Below are 24019 nucleotides of genomic sequence, written 5' to 3' on the forward strand. Positions count from 1 at the left end.
AGGATCTTAAAAGGATACTGAAGCAGTAAATGTGAAAACAGTGACATCTGCAGTATTTACTCGGTCTACGGTCTAAGGAAGACGGACATTTTTGGTGGGGAAGGTGTTAAAATGGTGGAGAAATCTCTGTCAGTTTGTGTTGAGGTTTAAAGCGGTGGTTCTTTCTGAAGCACTGTTCTCTTTTATCGTGCTTATCTTGGATCGGCCGCTGCCAACAGTGCAGCAGTGATTGTGGGTGAAATCATTTTGGCTGATGTCTGCTTTGGGATCAGCTTTTCCTGGAGAGCACTGCCCACCCAGAAGAACATGCCGATGTGTCTCTCATAAAAACCAACTCCTTTTCACTTTCCTTTACAAAGTCATAAAATGCCTTCCTTTGAATCAACCACACTCCGTTGGAAAGAGGATGGTAAAAGTTTGGGTAGATCGTTTTGGCTAAGCCTATAGGATTTCTCCTAGCGCTGGCTTTGATATCCACAGTTATGATACATAAAGGCGAATGATGAACATGTAGGAAGAGGCTAATGTTACATCTCATGGCATCACAGAAAACAAACCTATTGTGGAATGCAAATTCCCGGCCTTAGGGGAGACTGTTGGCTGTTATTTCTAGTCTGTCTTCCGTCCTTTTTCTGCTTCCTTCTCAGTACACTCTTCTTCTGCTCTCTGCTGAGGGGACAAGGTCCTGAGTTCAGGGCCTGTTAGAGTGGATCCAAACCGCGTGCTAACCAGAATGCCAAGCTTAACAGGGACTGACAGCTTATTGCACATGAGAATTGCGGCCTGTACGTATGTGTGTGTGTGAGAAGGTTGAGAGTTAGTGTTGCCGTATGCCAAAAGTCTGTGTGCATTTATTATGAGAAGGCAAACATCACTGGTTAGACCTAATAACTCAATAATAACATATTTTCTCAAACACACGCATGGAGGAATGCATCCATTTAAAACCACTTTGAATTAGGGTTAAATTGCACACAAACATGCTGTTTAAATGCAACATCCAGTCAGATAGAATAAGCATTAGAGAATTTGATTGGAAAACACCAAAGTCCGTCATGACGTTCCTTATCAGCTTCATCCGCTTATTTATCTGGTCGCTGGTGAAACGCCATGGGGTCAGAGGGTACGGAGGGAGAGACACGAGGAAGAGTTAAATGGGTGCCATGTCAGACGGAGGCAAAGGGGTCAGGCATAGACACAGAGACAAAACAGTATTGGGAAATTGTCCTGGGACAAAAGGAAAGAGCACGAGAGACGGAGGAGGAGATGGAGATACAGGCAGACATAGAGGTCAGGCCAGGAGCGAGGGAACAGTCCGACATTTTCAGATGAAAGGAATCCAAGCAATCCCCTCAACGATAAACATGTGTCTGTGTCACCCATTTCAAGACTCCCATGCGTGTGTGTGTGTGTGTGTGTGTGTGTGTGTGGTTGGGCAGCTTTTGTCTGCATCATCACAGGCAGTCCGACTCCTGACACTGACAGTGCAGATGATGATATACATTTTTGTGCTCTCACTAACACCTCATCCAGCATTTGGACTACAGAAGGGGAAACACGCTGCATGAGTGTGAACTGACACAGGCCATAACACACTCTGCACAGCACTGGAGCCACATGACTCCTCTGCTCTCTGCTCCCACTCTACTTCACTCTGTCCTCACCTGCCTCTGTACAGGCTGCTCACTTACACCTCCAGGCAGGAGACAAAGTATGTGAACACACTATTTAACAGCAGTCAGATCCTGTCTTCAGAAGATTTGAACCCAGGTTAGTCACGTTTACCTCTAATCTTTGACTTCTTCACCTTTTGCAAGTTGAGGTATGGAGAGAGGATCATATTATGGCTGTCAGAATCACGTGTTAAAGGTGTAAGTTATTAGTTTAGAATTTTAAATTTTTATCTACTGTGTTTGCAACGGCTTCATCTTTAGGTCAGATTCTCGGTCTTGAAGTTAGGCTTTTTCAACAGTCTGACCTCATCTGTGTTGTAGCTCAGAAAACCTGATATTGCTAATGTTTAAGACCATGACCTCTTAGTGAAGCTGTTTACTGTCATCATAAAGTAGAGGTAGACTAGGTTTCTCTTACATTCAGGAGTGAAAAACAACTACGCTGTACCTTGGAAACACCAAGCTATTATACATAATAATACACAACCAGGATTTACACACAAAACAACTCCAAAACAACTCTGTCCACATGGAAACACTGACACTATTGTAAATATGAAACATCATTATGTTGGAGGTGAGGGAGATGCATTTCTTGGATAGACAGCAGAGTCAATCTGATCCACTACATCATACTGTAATACAAGATGAACAAAGTGCAGAAAAGTTCAAAAATGTCTGTAAACTACTTGCCTCATGCAAACAAAGGTAATCATGTCACAAGCTGATGCCAAATAAAGGAAAAGGTAGAGCACAGGGTGAAGTAACTTCCCTTTTACTGTGGGGATCTTCCCGTCTTCCCTTTTACCCTTGATATATATATATATATATATATATATATATATATATATATATATATATACACATACTGTATATATGTATAAATAATGTGTCAATGGTGAACAGTAATTGACTGAAGCCAAGATCTTGTGACAACAGTACAAGTTATTTTGCTCCAACAAAGCGGTGAAATGTTGAAAAGCGAGTTGAACACAATTGACATTTAATGCAAATAAATAAATAAATAAATGAACATAATACTCCTGCAAACAAACTGCTCAAGACCATTTTTCCTAATTTAATTTGTCTCCAAAATACACAAATACAAGTTCCACAAGATGGTCTTGGCAAGAGGTTTTCTCAGCTTCTGCAGACTACTCTTTGTCATTTGCAGATAAACAAATATGTTTTGACAATGTCCACATGGTGGCCTTCCAGCAGAAGGATCGCCTGTTATTTGGTTGAATCAGAATGTTGCACAATATAAGTGTGCATGTGGGATTTTTTTTCAGGTCCCCCCTCATGGTCCCAAAACATGCAAATTGATGATTAGGTCATTAAAAAAAAAAAAGTATGACTGTGAACCGTTGTTTGCCTTTATACATGGCCCTGTGATGGACTGGTAAAACTATACCCTCGCTGGTGACTGTTGGGATTAGCTCTGTTCTCCCCTGTGACTGAAAGACAGAGAATGAAAACAGGGAGCAGAAGCTCCAGCTGCTGTAATTCATGTTTGTTTGAGCTGCTGCTGAGGTTAGCCAATATGCATATGTGCAAAGCATGGTGGGATGGGGTTGAAAAATACTTACTTTTACTGTAAAGAACACAGGGACAATGTAGTGCATGTAATGTTTATTTGTACTACCGATATAGCCTTGAAAGGTCTGGTTGATTTGTGTTGTAACAGAGGATGCTAACAGCTATGTTTTAGCTTTAGCCTTTCCTGTTTCCCAGGAAGCTTACAGTAATAACGTATTATTTTCCCAACATTTTACATTTCATGGAGTCTATGTTGTAATTGCTCTACAACTCTAAAAAGCAACTCCATGTAATTCTACATTACAACACTGTTATCTGGTTTACGCCGTCCCCTGGCTCACAGCCAAGGACGCAGTTGACTGAGGTTAACAGTTGTTAGCAACACTGCTGTCAATTTAAATTCTCTCTATATTTTTAAAAATGAACAATTATAACCTGTTTGACCAATTCCATCCACGTTGTCCTGTGGGGTCAAAGTTCAGGCAGGCGAATGAGGATGACATCGTGCATTGGTGGAGTGAACAACAGATTTCAGGTGAAGGTGGAGGAATAGTCTGTCTTTGTCAGTTTGGTTTTCTGCTATTTTGGTGAAATTGCATGTTTACATTTATTTTTCAAGTCTGGTTTGAGTCAGACCAGTGCCAGGGACACATGGACACCACAGCTGCATGTCAAAGTTGTGTCAACATGTCACGCATGGCTGCTGTTTACAATGAAATTGTCACTTGAGCATCTCGACTGCATGTGTGCCGCAACATGAGTCTGTGCGTGTGTGTGTGTGGGTGTGTGAGTGTGAGAGACAGAGATGGAACAAAAGAGGGGGCGCTGCTTTGGTGCAACAGCGCTTTTATACACAGATGTCTCTGTGTAAGACAATCGTCTGGACGGTGCTGTCTGCGTCTGACAAATATTTCAGACTCATGCAGAACATGTGTGTGAAAAACAAGACAAAAACAGCGAAACCTTGACTTAAAAAAAAAAAAAAATCACACGCACGTTGAATACATATGTTTCCTGCTGGCGGTGTGAACAGCCCTGAGTGTCAACCTGAGTCCCTCAATGAAACATTTCTACAAAGGGAGTTTGATTCTAGCCTTACACAAAAATCTGTAAGTTAGTCAGAGACCAGGGACGTAAAGGTCTCACCCAAACAGAGTTTGGCCTCTTCAGCTCTGTGTTGACTCTTCCACCATCTTGAAGCGTTGCTGTGTCCACTGCCAGCCTGGCCTGAAATGACTCAGGTGGGGGTGTGGATGCAAACAGAGTGAGCACGGGGTCAGGGAGAGGGAGGACATGAGGTTGAGAGAAGGAGATGGTGACCTAGGACCAGGGGGAAGAATGAGGAGAAGAGGGAGAGAGGGACACGTTTGTTTTGTCGGGGTAAACATTCTCCACTTTGGTCCCTCAAACGTTACCGCGAACAACAGTGCGTCTGTGGGATCCCTTTGTCCAGTTTTGATTTAAGTGTTTCTTCATGTGTAGGTTACTCCATGTTTACACCAGTGTTTATTTGATGGTGTCTTACTTCCTACAACAATGGCTGTGGTGAACAGGGTTGTTGGTTTTGGAAGAGCTGCGAAAGACTATTGTTTTCTGTTCTGTCTTTGTGAGTCTGAAATGTGTAAGTCATCAGTCCAATAGTCCATGTGTGTAGAAATATGCCTACTCACCCAGAACCCCACACTGATGGATGGGTCACTGGTACACTCTAATACAAACAGGAGGACACACAAACACTGGTACAGACGGCCTGTGGCTCTGCTGAAAGTGTCTGCGCTGCAACTCAGCTGACTTTGACAGATATTGATTTTAGTGACCATTGAACTGACAACAATCTGTGTATGTGCATGACTGTTTGGTGTGTGTCCACCTCAGCCCAGTGTGAGGCTAGTATTACATTAAGAGTATATCTTATTGAGTTCCTGTGTTAGATTTTCTAAATCTTGCAACTAAAGATAAACAGATCAATGGTACCAGGGCAGATGGGACAGGAATGTTGACCACTCGGCTTTTGACCTGTCTGCATATTTGTGCATCTTCGCTCATGTGCATGTGTGCTGTGAGAACGTACTGGTGTTTGTTTGTGCTCCTGTTGTTCCAGAGTTGGCCCGGAGCAGACACTTGGCCTACGGGTATCAGGAGAAAGATAACACCCAGGTTATTTCAGGGTCACTTGGAAGCAGAGTGTGCATCTCAGCAGATAAAAGCAGACCAGGTGTTAATGCTAGGTTATCTGAAGGAATAAAATGCACATACAGCTGCAACATTGAAGTTTTTTTCTGATATGAACTTTAGGTGAAAAGTTCTTTCCAAAGGCCCTCTTGTGGTTTGTGGAATGACTTGACTGTCAAAAAGCAACTGCTCCTTTATGAGGCCATTGTGGGTTCACCTTCCCTGCTCTAAACACACCTGATCTTTGTAGTCACTGTGGATTGTAAGCTGCATTTAGAAGTTTTTGCACTCGTGGTTTAGAAAGAATTACTATTTGCTGCTGTATTTCTGTGAAGTATACAGCCGTTTGAGAAATGCTTTTTTGTGAGAACGGAAGATAACAGCAGGGCTTTCTGACTGCTTTGAGGTCATTATCGTCTTAGTTGGTGCGTTCCCCCTCACAGAACACCAATTGGGTGTGAACCCCAATTAAAGCAGGACACTGAGAGAGCTGGAGGATTAGGGTTTATACTTTAAACACAGTTGAGCACATGGTTGGTAGAAAAAGAAAGATGGAAAAAGCTGCCTCACTGAGCGGCCAAGCTCGACTCTGGACCAAGACGTATAAAAACATAACATATAAAAACATTGAGCATTTTCCAAATGCATTTATTTTTGTGAATTTAAGACCCTCAGAAGTAAAAGGAAAAAAAACTCATAATTACATGTTAAATGTGAAATAAAACAAAAAAATAAAATAAACTAGGTGATTTTATTATGCAGTTGGACACACATTTATCCTCACATTTATTTCCATCACTGCAACTCATTATTTTTTTCTGAGGTTTTGTTCCTCGACTTCCAGCGAAGACAAAGTGCCCGGGTTGTAATCTTGTTTATCCAGTACTCCTCCCGTCTGCTCCAGCATTCCTCCATCAGTGTGGCCTGTTTGATGATTTGCGGCCCATTTAAAGCCACAATCCTGTGATCTGTTGGTCAGGGCGACCACAAACCCTCAGCCCGACTGACAGAGTCTGCCCTTGAGCCGCTGTGAGCCACTCAAACAGAACAGCACCTCATATACATGAGACTAAAAAAGCACGGTCAGAAGTAAAGGCTCACATCCTGTATATACAACACACACCTACTGTGTCCACACACACACACACATGTCCTCAGAAAATGAATTATAAGCCTGATCCACTCTGTCAGAAGGCTGTGCTGAGCTGTGGTCCAAACCCAATGTTTTCTTTAATAGAGGGTATGGGTGTTAAAACTATTAGAGGCAGCAATCATAGTCTTAATCATATTGGATTTCTACATAACAAGCACTTTCTCTGGGAGGCTACAAGCTCTGGACGACTGTAGACTGGAGGCAAATGGAAGTGCATGTGTCACAGGAAGTTGGAAAGAAAGGATTTACAACGTGTGCTGATAAAGAAAAACAAGTGTTTTAGACTTATTATGTTAGGAAAGAAAAAACATTGATTTTATATAATGGCTGAAGACTGTATGTGAAGGTTGGACAGTTTGCCTCTCATTTTTAAGACATGCAGATATGGAGACATTTAATGTAAATATGCAATTTACATTTAATGGATTTTTGGTATTTTTCTCAGGAGATGTCTGTAAATAAACAAGTGATAAGGGAGCGCTGTCAAGAAACCAGTCGAGGGAGCATCATAGAATTGCTAGGTTTGCATATGTTGAATAACATGGCAGAATTGTGCTACAATGTATTCAGAAGTATTGTTGTCTTTCATTGACATACTGAAGGGGCAGTATGACTCCTAGGAACAGATCTTTATACGTCCGTATTTTTTAACATGAGTCCTTCATAAATCTGCTGGACCTTTGTTAGAGTTTGATCACAGATATGTGGCCGTATGCCCCAGGGCCAGACAGAGCAATCGGATATTTACCAACTGCAGCATACGGTGCCACAGTTCCAGATGTGGGCAGATGTTTACAGTACTTACAGAGTAACATCTTAATAATGATGCAGATTGAGTAAAAAACTCAACATCATACATAATGGGTGAACTCTATGTCCTGTGAGCAGGGGACAACGGTTCTTCACCATGTGTTTACGCAGCGCTGTATGTGATGTACAGCAGTTCACTGTCCATAGGAAACTAAGGTTCAGTTGAGGATACCTTGAAAGCTAGCCAAGATGGAACGATAACAGTGAGACAAAAACTGGCAAGAATGCGAGTGAGCAAAATAAAAGTGGAAGAGAAAAATATTTATGAATAAATGTGTGCACCAGACACAGACAAACTGGATTTTACCCATAAAAGGCGCATATTAATTTGCACATCTGCCAAACAAACAACAGGCTGAACAGACAGGATGAAGCTTCACCAATGAATCACTTCCACATTGGCTTTATCCACATAAACCTATTAAAACAAATCCCACCAAAACAATCAAGGTTGTAAATAAATTAAGAATATTAGAAAAACATTCTCAAAATCCCTGGGTCAGGCTCAAATCAACTGGGCCAAGTGCCTGAAGTGAAGATTTATGAAATAATCAGAATCTTATGAGAAAAGTCGAATGCTCCGTCTCTGATGTGACAGCCAGGATCCGTCCTCGTCAAGGCCGGCGGGACCGGCAGCTACTAATCTATGGCCAGCATGACTGTAACCCCCTCCACCACATGTCATCAAGACTCTGCCTTCAACCTCCAAACCACTGGCAGCACACAACAGTCGTTTCCCATGTCCTATCACCAGGCTGTGTCTCGCTTGAACTGAACCTCCCACTTCGTGCGTCCATGCAGTTTGTTGTGTTGTTTGTCTGTTTTGCTCTGTCTCTATGTCGTCTCATTCTCTGACCTCCTACTTATTTTCTCTGTCTGTATTTTCTCTCTTTCTAGCCGACAAACACAAACACACTCCTGCTCTACACACAAAGGCATGTTTTTCTCCGACTCTTTCCTGGGGGGGTGAGAGAAGGGCTGACAAATGTCCCAATGTCGTAGACAAGTCTCATTTGTGGGTCACTCGTAAACATGATTCATCCTTTCACAGATTTTCAGCATCCGTGTAGAATCAGCTCTCGCTGTCAGCAAAAACAAGTCCCACAATAAATACTGCAGTACACAAGTGTGTGATTAATGAAGAAGCCTCGTAGAGTCAGGTTGAATGTACAACACAGAGCAAAACCAATACCACCAACCCCCCAGAAAATGATTAAAACAAATACATATAAATACTCTATTTATGTACAGGTTAATTGATACAACGTTTCAGCTGATACGCTCCTGCTCTGACTCAGGGAGGAGACTGCAGGGCTGTTTACTCAGTGACTGGAAGATGTACCATATTTTCCGGACTATAAGTCACACTTTTTGTCATTCTTTGGCTGGGATTGTGACTTATACTCAGACGTGACATATTTTAAGATATATTATTTCAAGTGTTTTTCTTCTTTATCGTGCATTTTTTGGCTGGTCCGACTTATACTCCAGAGTGATTTATAGTCCAGAAAATACTGTCATTTAAAAAAGTATTTTAAGTATTAGAGTAGTACAGTGATATTGTCAATTTATGAAACTGTCAAAGTCTTAGAGTTTTGGATTGACAGTCCCAGTTTATTAACGAAGACTGATTTGGTTTTTCAAATTAAAAGGAGAAAAAACATCCATCAAAATTAAAAAGAAAATGCTGGAAAAAAAAACTGGTTTTAGAATTTTACAAAAAAAAACAAAAAACCAAAACGATCCAGCTGTACATGTTGAATGGTGTGACAGATTTCTGAAGAAGCTGTCAAAGTCAGATAAAGAATCCTGATCACACCTTCGTATACGTCTTAGTTCTGAGCTGGCTCTTCCAAGCCCACCACTCATTTCCCTCTGCTGTCATCTTCTGTTTCTTTTTCTTTCGTTTGGTCTCCATCACCCGCTGAGCTTCCACTTCTCTGTGAAAGTTGTTGGCTCCCATTTAAAGGCCTGTGTGGGAGTGTTTCCATATTACCTTTCCCGAGGCTTCGTGCGAGCGTGTGATATTGCTCTGTACGATCAGTCCATATGATGTGGATGTGGATTACGGAGTGTTTGACTGTGTCAGGACTGCAGTCCACTATGGTCTCGCCCAGCAAATGGAACAGTTTACAGTGACTGTTTGCCTTTTGTTCATCTGTTTTACATTTACACAGAGAGACAGAGAGAAACGAGTGATGGTGGAGAGTTTTTCATGATTCCTGGCGCTGGGCCAGTGCAGCGTAGAAAGGATGTCTCCTGTGGTGTGTAAGTATGTGAATGTTTCTGCGTTTGAGACAAAAAGTGTCGGGCAGGCTTTAAGAGCTATAATAAATAAGTCCTTTCTAATTTCCTGAGAAGTAATCATTTTAACATCGACTCAATAGCAGATGCAATAACCCGGCTATACAGTGCTTTCATACAGTCAAGCTCTGATAAGTTCCCTTTTAAATCTCAGCCGTTAGACAGGCCCTACACACTTTACCTTCCACGTTTAACACAAAGGGGAAAAAAATGAAATGCTTTGACTTTGAAGTGTTCACGAGCCAGCATGATGATTCCTGGATGAAGGTTAGGGAGAAGGCACTGTACCTGAAAGTTAACTGGTAACTGAATCTGAAGGAGGTTTGGGAGGAACCGCCCGGAAACTTGAGGGCCACATCGTGGAAAAGTGGTTAGTGCTCATGCCTACCAAAAAAGATGTTGACCAGTTTGCTTGATTTTAGTTGCTGGTCTCGCCCTGTGTGTGTGTGTAGTTCTCTGGTTTCACCACAAAAACATGGAGATTTGGGATTAATTGGACTGCAAACTCATTAATAGGTTTTTGTTTCTAGGTATGAGCTAGTGATGGACAGGTGAGCTGTCCAGGGCGTTGACCGCCTGAGGACAGGTCCCCACTAGAAAGAGCTAACAAGTAGTAGAAGAATGAATATATGAACAGTTTTCCTTTTGTGCCAGATATTGCAATTAGTCTGACTGCTAATTAAATACACGTCTCTAATTTACGAATGTTTACATAGTCGTTTACAGCAGTATGTCAAAACATCTATTTAGCTTCTAGCTACAATATTTTTTTTTACAATTAATAAGGCTACTTTTCTATATAACAAACATTTTCTTAGTGGTGCCACGGTTACTGAGTGCTGACATGTTTCCTTGGCGATCGTGTCAGTGACTTTATGGATTTGTTTGTCCGAGCTTTACCTAAATCCCGCAGACGTACACCGGTTGTTCACGTCCTCTTTCACACCTAAAATATTTACATTACAATCTATGCTGTCTCGGTTTTCCTGCAGCCAGAATATGCTGGCATGAAATTGACATTTCTCCTGCTGATTTACCATGAAATGGTGTGCTTGTGTGGGATTAGGTCACGTTAGCTTCGGCATTGAGGCCATTAGTGCCGTGACTGAACCGAGGAGAAGAGAGAATAAAGGGGAAAAAGGGAGAGGAGATGACAAATGAAGAGAGAGGAGGAAAGAATGCCTGGCCCAGTCTAATTCAGATGATTTCAGTTGTATTAACCAGTCTGGGCACAATCTAGACATCAAAGACAGAGACTTATGGGAAAACAAACACACAGAACCCACTTGTATATGTGTATAACGCATCGAGTTACAATCCAAAAAGAGCAAAGTGTGTACAACTGTACAAAGTGCAGAAAAGGAAGAAGGAAAGATGGAAAAGCGAAATAAACAGAGACAGAAATGAAAGAAAAGCTATCATAAAAAAACTGAGAATAGTGGAGGAAAATGAACGGATGTCTTTTTGTATAATTTGGTACTTTGTTAATGAGAAGGTGGGAAATGATTCCAAGGGATTCAGATCAATAATAAGGAGACGAAACGAACAGTATTTTTGAGGACAGAGAGGGATTTTAAGATGGAAAGGCTTTGAGGAGTAAGGGCGGAGAACAGAACTGGACAGCTGGCTCCACCACTGTGAGGAGACCAGAGGAGGTGCTCGATGGATCTGTTACATTATCTCTTTGGTCTGTCTCTCCTGTCTAACTGTAAACATCTGGCCTCTGTGACTCTTTTTTTATTATCCCTCCTGCTGACGTATCTGCAGTCTTTCACATTGACAGTCATTCCTATAATAATTGATGTCATCTCCTTTAGTTTTTTTCTTTTCTTCTCATGTGTTGACTGTCAAAACTCTGATGACACCAGGCCCAGACTGAAACTCATGCATACAATTCTCACCATATAGTATATATTTATATATATTTGTTATATATATACATCTTCATAAACATGTACTTTACTTACCTGTTTATACAGTGTTCAGTGTGTTCAATATGAAGTCCTGCAAATATTTTGCTAACCGTGCGAACATAAACAGCAGCCCCAGGAACACATTGGCATGTAGACTGGAGGAGCCAGGAATCCAGGGAATAAAGGAACACAGAGTGAGAACTTGAAAGACCTCCTCAAGAATTCAGTAACAGATAATGGAACTTAAATCTCTCCATTTCTCAACCCTGATTTATTTTGTTCTCTTTACTGAATTACTACTTTACTGAATTTATGTGTACGCCTCAGATCAATCACTGCTATATGTAGGATTTCAAGTCTGTGCCTTCCTCATGCTGCAGAGAAGACCCAGCTCATCTGGTTTAGATAGCATCACACATCATAATTTGAACAGGATAAATCCATTGGAATTCACTAAGGTTTTTTTTTTTCCCCCGTTGGAAAAAGCAGCCTGTGAAATGTATTAGGGTGAGGAAAGGCCTTCAGGTTAGAGGTGGACTGTGAGCTTCTAATGTGTGAGTGACTGATCTTGGTTAGATATTAGTGAGGCCTTTAATCTTGTTTGCTTTAAAACAACAGGAGGAAATCAGGAAAATGTGGTGCTGACTGACATCATGTTTTTAGTCAGGGATGTGACAGAAAAATGTGGCAATTGTTCAAAACAAAGATGAAGACGAGGATAAAAGGAAAATCAGCTTTCTGGAGTTATGAATTGAGGGGCAAAGGCTGGATAAATGGAGGCGCTTTTGGCATGAAATCTGTGCCTAATTACACACTGACTGTCCACCTCGCTTGTTTTTATCTGCCCCAGAAGAAAAAAGCAGCAGATGGAATTTATAATTTTGCATATTTGACCTAAAACATTAGCCAAAGCATGTATTTAATTTTTTTTCTTCAAATTTTAAATGATACCCACAGTATTTATTCTTCATTCCTCTGCCAGCACTCATTTCCTCTGCACCTCATAAACGTAAACAGTGTGTTTTATTTACCACAGTATTAAACCTAAAAATAGTTCAAATTAAGTGCGAGCACCACTTCTCTGTGCTCTGCTCTTTCAATCTGTGTCGTCCAGCTTTTAAGACACAGCTGATGAATTCACCTCAGGCAGTGAAAGAGAAACACGCGACTAAAGGTTGATATTTCAGACAGTTCCAACAATCCAGTCCCAACAGTAACAGGACCAGCGTCACTGAACTGCTTTTCTGGCCACATCAGTGGAGGTTCATTATTATGACGCTGCCAAACGTTCCACTATCTAAATTAGCCTGTCATTGACTTTGTCTAGCACTTGTGTTAACCTGAAAGATGGAGACACTTGGAGGTTGGCTCCTGGATTAAAGCAGCTGTTTACTGTGGATTAGACTTGGCTGGGAGAGAGGTGACCATTAAAAACCAATAATGAAGTTGCTGGGAATCAATCAAAAATACTGACCTTATCTTTGGTTGATCTGAATTAACTCAGGCTATATTTATACTTTCAATTTCTCATGGCCAAAGATCTCTTCATAATAAAGCACCTAAAACCTGTAAAAAAACGACTTCACAGAAACATTTATCCTGTTCCTGTCTCTTTACCAACCTTCCTATCTTCAGCTGACTTCTTTACCTCATATACAGCGTCATACCTTCACAGTAGAATTTGTGCTACTACTAGTTTTCTGCTACACATAATTCACTATTGGACAATGATCAAACACTTCACCCAGAATCAAGTGATACTCTATTATACTCCTCCTTGTTCTTGGGAGGCAGGAAGGCTTGACTGACTGGCGCAGCAGCAGTTCTGCCAAGTCAAACAGCGGGGCTTAGTTGTGGACAAACGCCACCACACACAGACTCAAACAGGATGGAGAAAAAAATGAGACACCTGGGTGGAGCAGTGTGTACTGTATACTGATGACTTCAGCTTTACTGAAGTTAGAAAAAAGTGGAAATAAAGAAGCAGACATTTGGCAGAGAACGCAGAATTGAAGGTTGAAACATTTTACCACGACAAGCACAGAGAACGATAATTCTGATTATTAGATCCTCCCTCCACGTCTCAGTGGGAAAATATGGGGACAGGAGGGACGGAAGGAAGGAAGGAAGAAAAGGAGTCTTTCAGTGGAGGGATAGAGCAGCAGGCCCCTGCCACTGGGATTGTCCGTCTAGTAATCCCTGGATTTCCTAAACTAAGACAGGAGGTAGATTTAGTGAGGGAAAGCAAGAAAGGCAGAGAAGGATTGGGGGAAAGTGGTTAGGGCAACGGCAGACATGGAGGACGGAAAAGAGAAGCAGAGTCGAAGTAAAGTAAAAATATTGTTGACGTTGTTGTACAGCGGTGGTTGATGTAGCGGAGTAATTAAGCACTTTATATTTGCAATTTAGACCAGGTGTGTCAAACTTGTGGCCCAGGGGCCACTACTGGACCGCAAATCCCTCATATCTGGTCCATTGCTAGTCAATAAAGGTTTTAATGAAGAAAACTTTTTAATTTATTTTTACTAGTTTATTCATTTATTTGTACTAAATAATGCAGTATTGTATTGTGCAGTAATTAACTCTGTGATAGGCCTCAGTCCAACTACAAGAACAGGAACTGTTTGGAGTTACCCCAAAACTGTTAATACAGCTTTTGCAGCTTTTTAATTTGCTTCTAGGGGGTATTTGAAGGATTTGAGGACAAAAACAGTATCATTTTCTAAAGGTGAATATACTGTACTAGTCAGAGTACTGATTCCATCTTTGTCCTTTGGAGTTATCAGTACGTGGTACCATACCAGAGGATTGCATAAATTTGACTTGTGCATCACATGTTGCCTGTGAGCCACTACTTTGAGATCTGTGCTCCTTATAGACTTTGACATGATTAGTCAGAGTAAAACTCCAGTTGAACCTTCTTTAAAAAAAAAAAAAGCTAAACTAAACTACAAGAGACGAGGCTTTTCACACTCTGATGTGGTTTGGTGTGACAACATCGCCTCACCCTAATGTATTCAAGGTGTTTTTTAGTGCCAGACCAGACCAAATGATCAGACAACAACACACTCTTTAACAGCCACCACATTCTTTTATGGACATTCAAGCATGAAGTCATAAGTCAAATGGTATAAAGTTGAAAGAAAGAGGTCACAGCGTGTGACTCTGTTAATCCTCTTGGCTTCTATTCTACCTCTTTGAATGGGGAGGTGCACTCACACCACTGTTTTTAGGCAGAGTGAGGGGAAGAGTGATGAGATATCATAGCTTTCCTATTCTTGGGTTGCCCTGGATGTTATTTCACCTCCCTCCTTCCTTTCCTTTGGTCATCCCGGGGAGCTGTGAACTCAGTCTCCTCTTGTCATCTGTAGCCACAGTCCAGGAGGGATCTGGGTCTGGCCCAGAGGAGCCCAACAGAGCGTGTCCGGGGTCAAAGGTCTTGTTCTTCTCTTACACAGTCAGTGAAACCCAAGTGGTTCACTAGGAGAAGAGACTGATGAAGGAGAACGCACCGCTTTAACAAATCTGACAGCCCACTATGAGAGAGCCGTGACAAAGCTGTGATGTAATCAATCGCTGCCGTAACAACTGTGTTTTACCACATACATGTACGGTCAGAAGTTTTCAAATACCTTTATACCCTTACGAACACATAAAAAAAGATTAAAGTTAACTAAAATGGTACTGTTGTAGTTACCTAGTTACTGAGCAGTGCAGGAATGTTAAGCTACCGAAAAAAAAAAAAAAGTAAATTACTGGAAATGACACCCGAAGAAAAGCAAAAAAGAAAAGTTCTCCAGTTCTCCTGTCTGACGCTGGCAGACCTCAGCTTTTCTTCACCTGACTGGTTTTATCCAGTCATTTCCTGTGCCATACCTGTGCCCAAATGCCAAACCTGAAGTTCCCATTACAGTGTAACAAAAACTCCTTCTCCATCTGCACAACACAAGCTCTTTTAACACAACCTCTGTTTGTCTTTTACCATTTTACATTTCTTTACCTTTCGTGCCTTTCGTTTTTTGTCAAACTCCTACTGTTAGACTCCTATTTTCTGTCTTTCTCTTTACTTTGCTCTAAAAACTCCAAATTAAGCACCTCCACTCACTAGACATTTAAATTCCAGGTGACCACACATGGGGTTGCAAACCCAAGGTTGAAAATCACTGCTGTAGAGCAACACTGAAATTATTATGTAATATTTGTCATTCAAAAAACTATTTTTAAAAGTTGTTCTTCCCAGTGCTTTGGACAGGATATTTAAAACAGTCAACTTCCTGTTCTGACAACATTTGATGGATCTTCTAGAACATTCTATTAGAGTAAATTGCCTTTCCATTCGTGTTCAAAACTATCGGACAAACTCCCAAAATGAAGTGGAATTTATTGCTGTTAGGGCCGGGTGCTGCAAGCATGCACATGTTGCTGCGTGTCATTTCCACTCAAAAACATATAAGATCTCTGATATTTTCAATGTTTTTTTTGTATTTCGCTCTCCCTCCAGCTTGACCCTGTCTTTTTGTTTTCCTTCCAAGACTCGCTAATGAATTTTTGGAGTGCAGTGCTCAGCTCGCAGGTTCCAAGTCCATCCTTTCAGCGTGCGCCTTCCAGCTTTGTTCTTATAAATCTTTTATTTAAATAAAATGGGAGTTTCTCACGCATGTGTCGAGACAAAGGACAAGCGGGAGAAGAGAGATCGGAGGTCGTAAAAGAACAGAGTCGGTGCTAGTTACTCTGAAACGGCCCGGCTGTAAAAGATCCAGTCTGTCAGAAAGAGTTGACCACTCCAGCATGAGAACACCCACTCAGTCTGTCAATACAGGTCCACGCACACACACACACACACACACACAACGCACGCACACACACGCTAGTGTAGGCACAGGGAATGTTTTCCGTCTCTCCCTCTCTCGCCCTCTCTCTCCCTCTCTCTCCCCCACTCTGATTGACATGTTCACTTTATTCAGCCCAGCAGCATTGACTTAGGCACCGTGGTAACAACTGCACTGAGATTCAACCCCCAGGAGAAGGACAATATTGAAATAACTGCTATAACAACATGAAAACAGGCACACACACACCCACAGTCAGACCCTCCCCAACCCCCGGCCCCTCCTCCTCCCACACACGGACGCACACAATGACGGTGTTACAGTGGGTGTTGAGAAATGGAAAAACCAAAATGGATTTCATGACATAACTGCGAGAGTTATAAATAAAAGTGTTTATCACCTCAATTAAATTCAACAGAGAAAAACCTCCTGACTGGGCAGAATCTCTGGGTCAGAGAGTGACCACAGAGGTTTTTGATTGCCTGAGTTGAGCTCCATGTCAAATAAATAATAACAACACTCCCTCGTTCGCTGTTGTGCCTGCACATCATTATAAAATGAACGGCTGTTATCCTCCAGAGCAGTTTCTCCGTCACACACTGCCACCCATGTTGAGCACTGTTTAAAACCGTAAGAAAAGTTAGTCAGTGAAGAAAAACTAACAACGATGAAACGGGATCAGCTGCACTGACATCCATGACAAATGAGTAGAAAAGAGAAAAACATCAGTCTGTCCTTTCATCACTCTGAAGCTTATCAAAACCTGGTGATGAGTAACGTGTTTGAAGTCGTGTTTTTATTTGTGTGTTTTCATTTTATTTGGTCAACTGATGACCACTCAAAGCTCTTTACTCTACAGTTAATCATCTGGCGACTGACAGCAAGTCTGCCAGTGAGCTGCAATATAAACCACAAAGTCTGGATTCGATCCAACAACCCTCTTGTATGACAAATGCACTACAGAGTTCCAGCCAACCCCCTGTATTCACCCTTTTGTCTGGGAATTTATATGAACAGGTCGCACCAAAGGAAGCCTCGCAGGTGTGCGTGCTTTGCCAGTTGTGGCCTTGACTTGACAGTCTGCCCTGGTGTGGAAACATACCCACGTGGGACAAGAAGGTAGTGTAGGGTGGTGGCACCTCACTGTGAATACACGAGTAGAGAGAACTACTGCAGCTCATTAGTCAAGTATTAGGCTCTTGGGGCTTGGCATCACACCTTCACTTCACTCAGAATGTACAGCAGTGAAAACACTGTATGTTGGATTAAAGTAGAAAATGAAATGAGGTATAGTGTAGTGTCATTACACGGTCAGCAGGGGGGCTTCTGGGAATGGAAAAGAAAAAGTTTTCATGTTAGCCTCTCAGGTTAGCTTAGAACTCTGTCTTTGACTGACGACCTCTATCAAGGTGACGGACGGAGAGATGCTGAGCAGGACCAGAAATATACTGAGTGATGTCCTTCCCAGAGAATAAATAAAAATCCCTCGGAGTCCTTGGGTAGAGTGGGAGGCCGGGCTAAAGATCTGGTGCTGGCAGAAATGTGAATACAATTTTTCTTTTGGGTTAAAGTGAAGAAAACGTTGGAAAAGAACAGTTAATTCCCAAAAAGGAGGGATAATAAGAGTTATATGTGCTGTTAGATCATCAGGTGTCACTTTGCATTATAGATATAAAATACAGCAAAAGCCAAGCCAATCAAGAACCTGGATCATAAACAAAATGACCTCACAGAGAAAGTGACAAGGTTGAGCTGAGAGCTGAGGTTCTGATGGTCTCAGTGTAAAGGTTACAGGGAGTTGAAGCAGTCGATATCCACACTGTGGGCATTCACCGTAGTGAAAGTGAAATCACGTTGTTTGAATGATGATGTAGTATTTGGACATCTGTTTCTATCTAGGTGTGCAGCTGTGATGGCCTTAAGCTGCTTCACAAGCCACGCAGGTCACAAGGTCGACCCTCCGCTGGTGCAGCTTCCAATCTGCTGCTCGGGTTTCTTGGTGTCTAGAAATATATCTGGAGATTCTTTTAGTTTGAAGACATCATGAAGACTGTCACACAGACTGCTAATCTGCTCTATATGTTCTCAGGACAAGCACAAAAGCACCTTTGATTGACAGCTCAGTCCCAGCTGCCAGGCCAGTCAGAGGTTGAGTGGGACTGTAAAGAGTTGGAGCCTGGGATGTTAACCCCTCGTGTCTGGGACAGCTGTGTAGTCGTTGGCTGGCGGCTCGGCGCTGTAAATCCTGTCTAAAGAGGGTTTACTTTTGATTTTAATGGGAGTTGTAAATTTAAAGGACTTCGGTCCTAGTGAAAGCGAAGGAAGTTTATTTCAAGGGTTTCTCTTTCTATCTGTCCATAACTCACTTTTCTCCGCTCCACTTTTGAAATAGAATATGTCAGCTTCTGTTAAATTTCAGTTTCATTTTACCTGCAATCATCCAAACTGTTGAAAAAAAAATTCTTTGTAAAATGCTTGAAAAGGAGCTCAGACTTCTTGACCCCCACTCTCCATAACTGCTCCGTTGTATCTTCAGGTCACAGTTAATGTTTTGAAAAGCAACACAGTTCGTTCTATTTCTTCCAAATTCCTGTGAAGCGCGTGGCAGGGAGAACCTCAGTTTGCAGCCGCAGAAATGAACACATTCCCTCCTGTCTTTTCATCTCACCCCTCTCTCCACTCCGCAGGTTCTGTTTGCTTTGAACCAGACTCTGCTGCAGCACGAGGGCGTCCGAGCAGGAAGCCTGCAGGGCTCATACACCACTGAGGACCTCATCACACACTACAACTGCGGTGACCTCAGCTCCATCATCTTCAACCATGACACCTCACAGGTTCCTCTCATTGCATTTTTCTCTTTTGGAATGATTTGGATTTGGTTTTGCCTTAGAAACTACGCCTCAGTCTTATTTACTTATTATTGCATTTGTTGGAGTTTTACTAAATTTATAGATGCTTTAAGTTTGGTTAAAGAACAGCCAATATCTCTGTAGCCCAAAATAGGGCCTGTGGGTCAAACTTGGCTCACCCATGGGCTCTGATTAGACCCTTTAAACGGATGAAGCAGATTGTATTTCATGTTTCTAACTTGTAATAATTATATATTACAAGTTTTACAAGTGTTTAAAACCCGACTTTACAACAAACTTAAATAGGTTTACGTAGCCGTTGGCCTAGAAGAAACATGACTTTGACTTTGTTTTTTAATGTATTTTAGAAAAAATGATAAATAATTTATGACCTATCGAATTACAGATATTTGGGAGACTTTTACCCCAGTTACTCTGTTTGAACTGAAATTCGGGGTCTGGGTGGTATGGAACCTGTTGCACTGAAATGCTTCTTTAGTAACTCTCTTGTGGCTAATTTTAACAAAGCAGTTATGGGCTACATTTTTCTCCATTATCTCAGGGTTGTTACTGTTACTGAAAAAACATTTGTAGAATTCCTCTGGTGAGAATCGTTGGTCAACAGCACCCCCCACCCCCCCCCCCCCCCCCCCGTAATAGTCCTAAATGATACATTTTCTCTCTAAATTCATTACTGTTACAGTTACATTTCCTGCTGTCATCAAAACAGGATTGCAAACAATTATGAACCATGTCATAATCCTGCAGAGGGGAACGTTTCCACATCACAGCAGCTCCATGAAGCTTCTGTCCAAAATCTGTCAAACCCTCAATTTGACTTGGCCATGGTCTCACATCCACTTCTCTGCCATTATGTTTTCAACAAGTCAAACTTCCTGACTGGTCGCACTGAGCTGCTCATTACCATATTGATCTCTCCCAACCACACGTTACTTGATAGTGTGACACTTTAATAGCTCTGGACTACAAACTCTCTTTCCTAACACAGCCTCGGCCCCGCTCTGATGGTGTGCTCGTTAGTTCTCACACCCAGCTCTTCTGTCCAAAGGTCATTTATATAGTTTACACACATGTGCTGTACACACACACACACGCACACATGGAAAACATTTCTAACAGTGGCTCGCTTTCTATTTCTAAACAGGAGCTACTGTGGATTTAGTCGTGGATTATTCTCATCACGGCTCCACTGCTGTCATTAAACCTTGAATTGACCTTTGAACCACAGGCTCTAATTGGATTTGTAAATTGTAGAGTTTATTTTAAATCTGGTCATATGAAGTAAGAAACACTGCACAAATACAAAAAAGAGTAGAATAAATCATAGGTGTACAAACAAAATGTAAAGGAAACGTTCAACCAGTTTTTTTTGGATCAACCTATGACAACAAACGTCATGTGAGTTCCTTTATCCTGATACAGATGCATTCATTTATCATGTGTTCATATAAATCCACATGCAGACGTGTGTACAGACATGCAGTACTTACCCTCATTCATTTGCGATGTAAATGTAAACATTTGGACTCCAACACAAATCTGTTCTTTTTGATACTGATCTCTCTGTACTTCACCCTCTGTTACTGTAAAAGGCTGCGGCTTTGGACAGTTCTCCGACTCCTCAGTCCTACTGTTCCACGGTCAAACTCCACACACTGATATGGAAAAAAGTTCTGTGAAGTCTGTGCCCTGAAAATTTAAATTTCTTTTCCCCTTAAATTATAAATCCTCTCTTGGTCAGTGAACATTTTTAGAAGGAATGCTGTCAGAAGGAATATTAGTTCTGGCGTCGTTGATTATTTGTACTGTCTGAGTATATAATGTCAGTGTGGTGAATTATACTGTTAACATAAAACACACTGAAGACACAGGATGTGTGTCAGACATATCGATGGTTTTCTGGTCTGTCTTCCCGTTCGTCTGTCGTGCGGCTCTATTATCCAGTGCACCTGTAGCGTCACCTACAGGTCACAGGTCTCGGCTACAGTGGTTTTAAATTACACCGATTCGATTTCTCTTCAGTTCATGCTGAATAAATCGAACAACCTCACTTCAACTCCTGCATCTGTGACCTGGTAAATCTTAGCAGCCAAAAAGCACAGGAGTTTTTGTGATGCACAAAACGTCTTTCAATGTCCTCCTTCATCCAAGGTGCTCTCAGCTCCGTCTCTTTATGATTGGACAGAGGTCACTAATAGACGTCTAGACAAAGGAGAATTTTTAAGGAGGGAAAAAGAACGAATGAACGAACGAAGCAAAATGATGAATTGAACCTCAAATGGCGAAAAATGGAAAAATGGAGAAGAATTTGCTGGAAGGAGTGGACTGATGAATCCACGGAGAGGTAGTGAGGAAGGGAGGAAATATCTCGCTGTCACTTCACATTTCCTGTGCATGTCGGGATAAAGAACAGTTGACAGGCCCCTGTGATAACGTATCTGCCTTTTCTGCTGCACTCCAACCTTGACCCCTCTCTGACCTTACACTTTTTCTCCCATCATGAGACAGTCACTTCGTCATAAGAGCAACGATAAGGCACTCTTTCTTCACCTCTTAAAAGCTTTACTCTTTTTAAATGGCTTTGGTTAAAAAAATGTTAGATAAGACAGAAAAGGACCATGATTAATGATGGGGTAGCTAAGGATTAGTCACGATTAATCATGGTTAATTGAAGAATTACCAACCTTCCTAAATATGACAGCAAAACCTTTTTTCCAGTATATTGCTGGAACAGAAAGATAAATAACAGCAGGTAGATGAAAATGATGGATATATTAAAAAATATCCAAAAGTAAAACTCCAAATTGACTCTCTTCCCTGCGCTCAGTGAGGCTGGTCTGACACACGGCTCGACATCTGAGCAGAACACAAGGCCTCCAGAACATATGGTGGATGTGGAGATGAGTTTTAAACTCCAGGTGCTTTTGTGAAAGGAATACTCTTCCCCACAGCGTGTGTAAATGACATTACAGTGTATAGACTCAGTATTGTAGTGGAGATAATTGGAACGACAGGAGAACTGTTCGACATACAGTTGATGTCAGTATGATTATGTGTCAACATGCGTTCTTTTGATCACTATTTTCATAACATACAGTGGTTTAAAACACCTCAAATACCAAAACCCACAGGATGTACTTAATCACTTGTTATATATAAAATAGTGTTTCAGTAAATAGGGAACGATCAAGAATTGTGTCAAAAAGAACTGATCATCTGCTGCAGCAGAATGGAAGGACAAACTTGGAACTTGTACTGAGAAAGACAACGAACCAGTCCTCATGACTTCTACAGGTCCTTGGGACAGACCTGCAGTTGTGGATGAACAGTATCAACATGGGAGGAGTGGATCTGTGTCAAACTTTTGGTTTGCACCAGAAAGTGGACTGTCCATCTCCTTTTTTGTCTCTAATCTGTCTGCCACAAACAGCTGGAGCCTGTACACATCAGAGCGCTCGGCCTCAGGGAAACAGAGGAAGAGTGTCCTCCAGCACATCCAGTCCAAGCTGCTGTTCACTGAGAAATTGATTTCTCAGACTCAATCTGCTGCAAGCCAAAAAAGTGAGGTGATGAGCCCTGAAGACGAAGAGCCGGCCCCTGCGCTCAGAAGAGGATATTTGAAGCTACACCCCCACAGTGCTATAAAAAGTTCAGTTCGGTCCGTGTGCCAAGGATGGTTGAAGAAACAAAAACATCAGGACTTTTGTGAAATGCATCAAATATGACATGTATCAGTGTGTCAGAAGAAACCCGGCCTCTCACTGTACCATTCATAAGGACCGAGAAAGGCCAGTGTGGGAAGTAGGAAACGACCAGGACCAAGAAAGGTTTGAGTTCAAGCAACTGTTTCATTCTTTTTTCTTTCATTTTCTATGTTATAACAACAATAATAGCAGTGGATTTTAAATGAGTTCTTCAGTGATTATAGAATTATTCAGTTGGCACCAGATATCATTGTCCATTGTGTAGGACGTTTCATTTCATTTCTTAAAATAAATGCTGTGGCAAGTGGTTTTCATCCAAGACAACTGTCTGGGTTTAAACCCATTAACAACGTGTTTGAACTCATTTTTCATTTTCCTTTTTCATCCTGGTTGGTGAACCATTCTATTATTGTTTTGGCCTCAGTTTCAGCATGTGTGTGGTAATTATGAGCATCATGTTTAGCTTGTTGTCAAAGTTATTAATGGTTAACCTTATTCTGAAGCAACACAAAAAAACATAAAACATAAAAAACTGAAAACGAAATTCTTCAGAGGTGAAGAGAACATATTTATCACCAGCCCTGACAACAGATGCACACAGTAAGAAGTGTTGACACTGGACGTGTATCTGAGTGTGACAGGAACACACACATGCATGTGTTAAAGCCTTGTCAAACTCAAACTGAGTTACAAGTTGACACAACAGCGGAACAGCTGCAAGTGGCACATAAATCAGTGTGTGCCTATGTGTGGGGTGTGTGAATACATGGTGGATTTATTGTAGCACATGTGAATAAGGTGGTGCACTGCAGCACACACCATCCTGAATCTCTCTGACACATTTCCTCCCCCTGACTCCCTCCTTTTGGTCCTTCCTTCTGTTGGACTTCCAGATGTTCAGATTCACACCAACTATAATATAATAGTATTATTTCACCATAATCTAACCATGTCATGTTGGTGGTGGAGTTTTTTTATTAAGATATCAGACATTTGTGTTGAGCCAGATATTTGTGCCACAACATCATAATATTAAAAATCAAAGGATATGA

At 41.6% G+C, this 24019-nt stretch overlaps 1 protein-coding gene across 3 annotated transcripts in view; it reads left to right on the forward strand.

Annotated features, from left to right (window-relative positions):
• trabd2b (TraB domain containing 2B) overlaps positions 1–24019 on the forward strand; it is an 88632-nt gene that overhangs the window by 40330 nt on the left and 24283 nt on the right. For all 3 annotated transcript variants that reach the window (XM_008336326.3, XM_008336320.3, XM_025065242.1), the window contains exon 4: positions 19081–19227. In XM_008336326.3, the coding sequence (XP_008334548.1) occupies positions 19081–19227 (147 nt within the window). The remainder of the gene's footprint in view (positions 1–19080; positions 19228–24019) is intronic.

This window comes from Cynoglossus semilaevis, chromosome 2, assembly GCF_000523025.1.
Source record: "Cynoglossus semilaevis isolate Cse_v1.0 chromosome 2, Cse_v1.0, whole genome shotgun sequence".
In the NCBI taxonomy this organism is placed as follows: Eukaryota; Metazoa; Chordata; class Actinopteri; order Pleuronectiformes; family Cynoglossidae; genus Cynoglossus; species Cynoglossus semilaevis.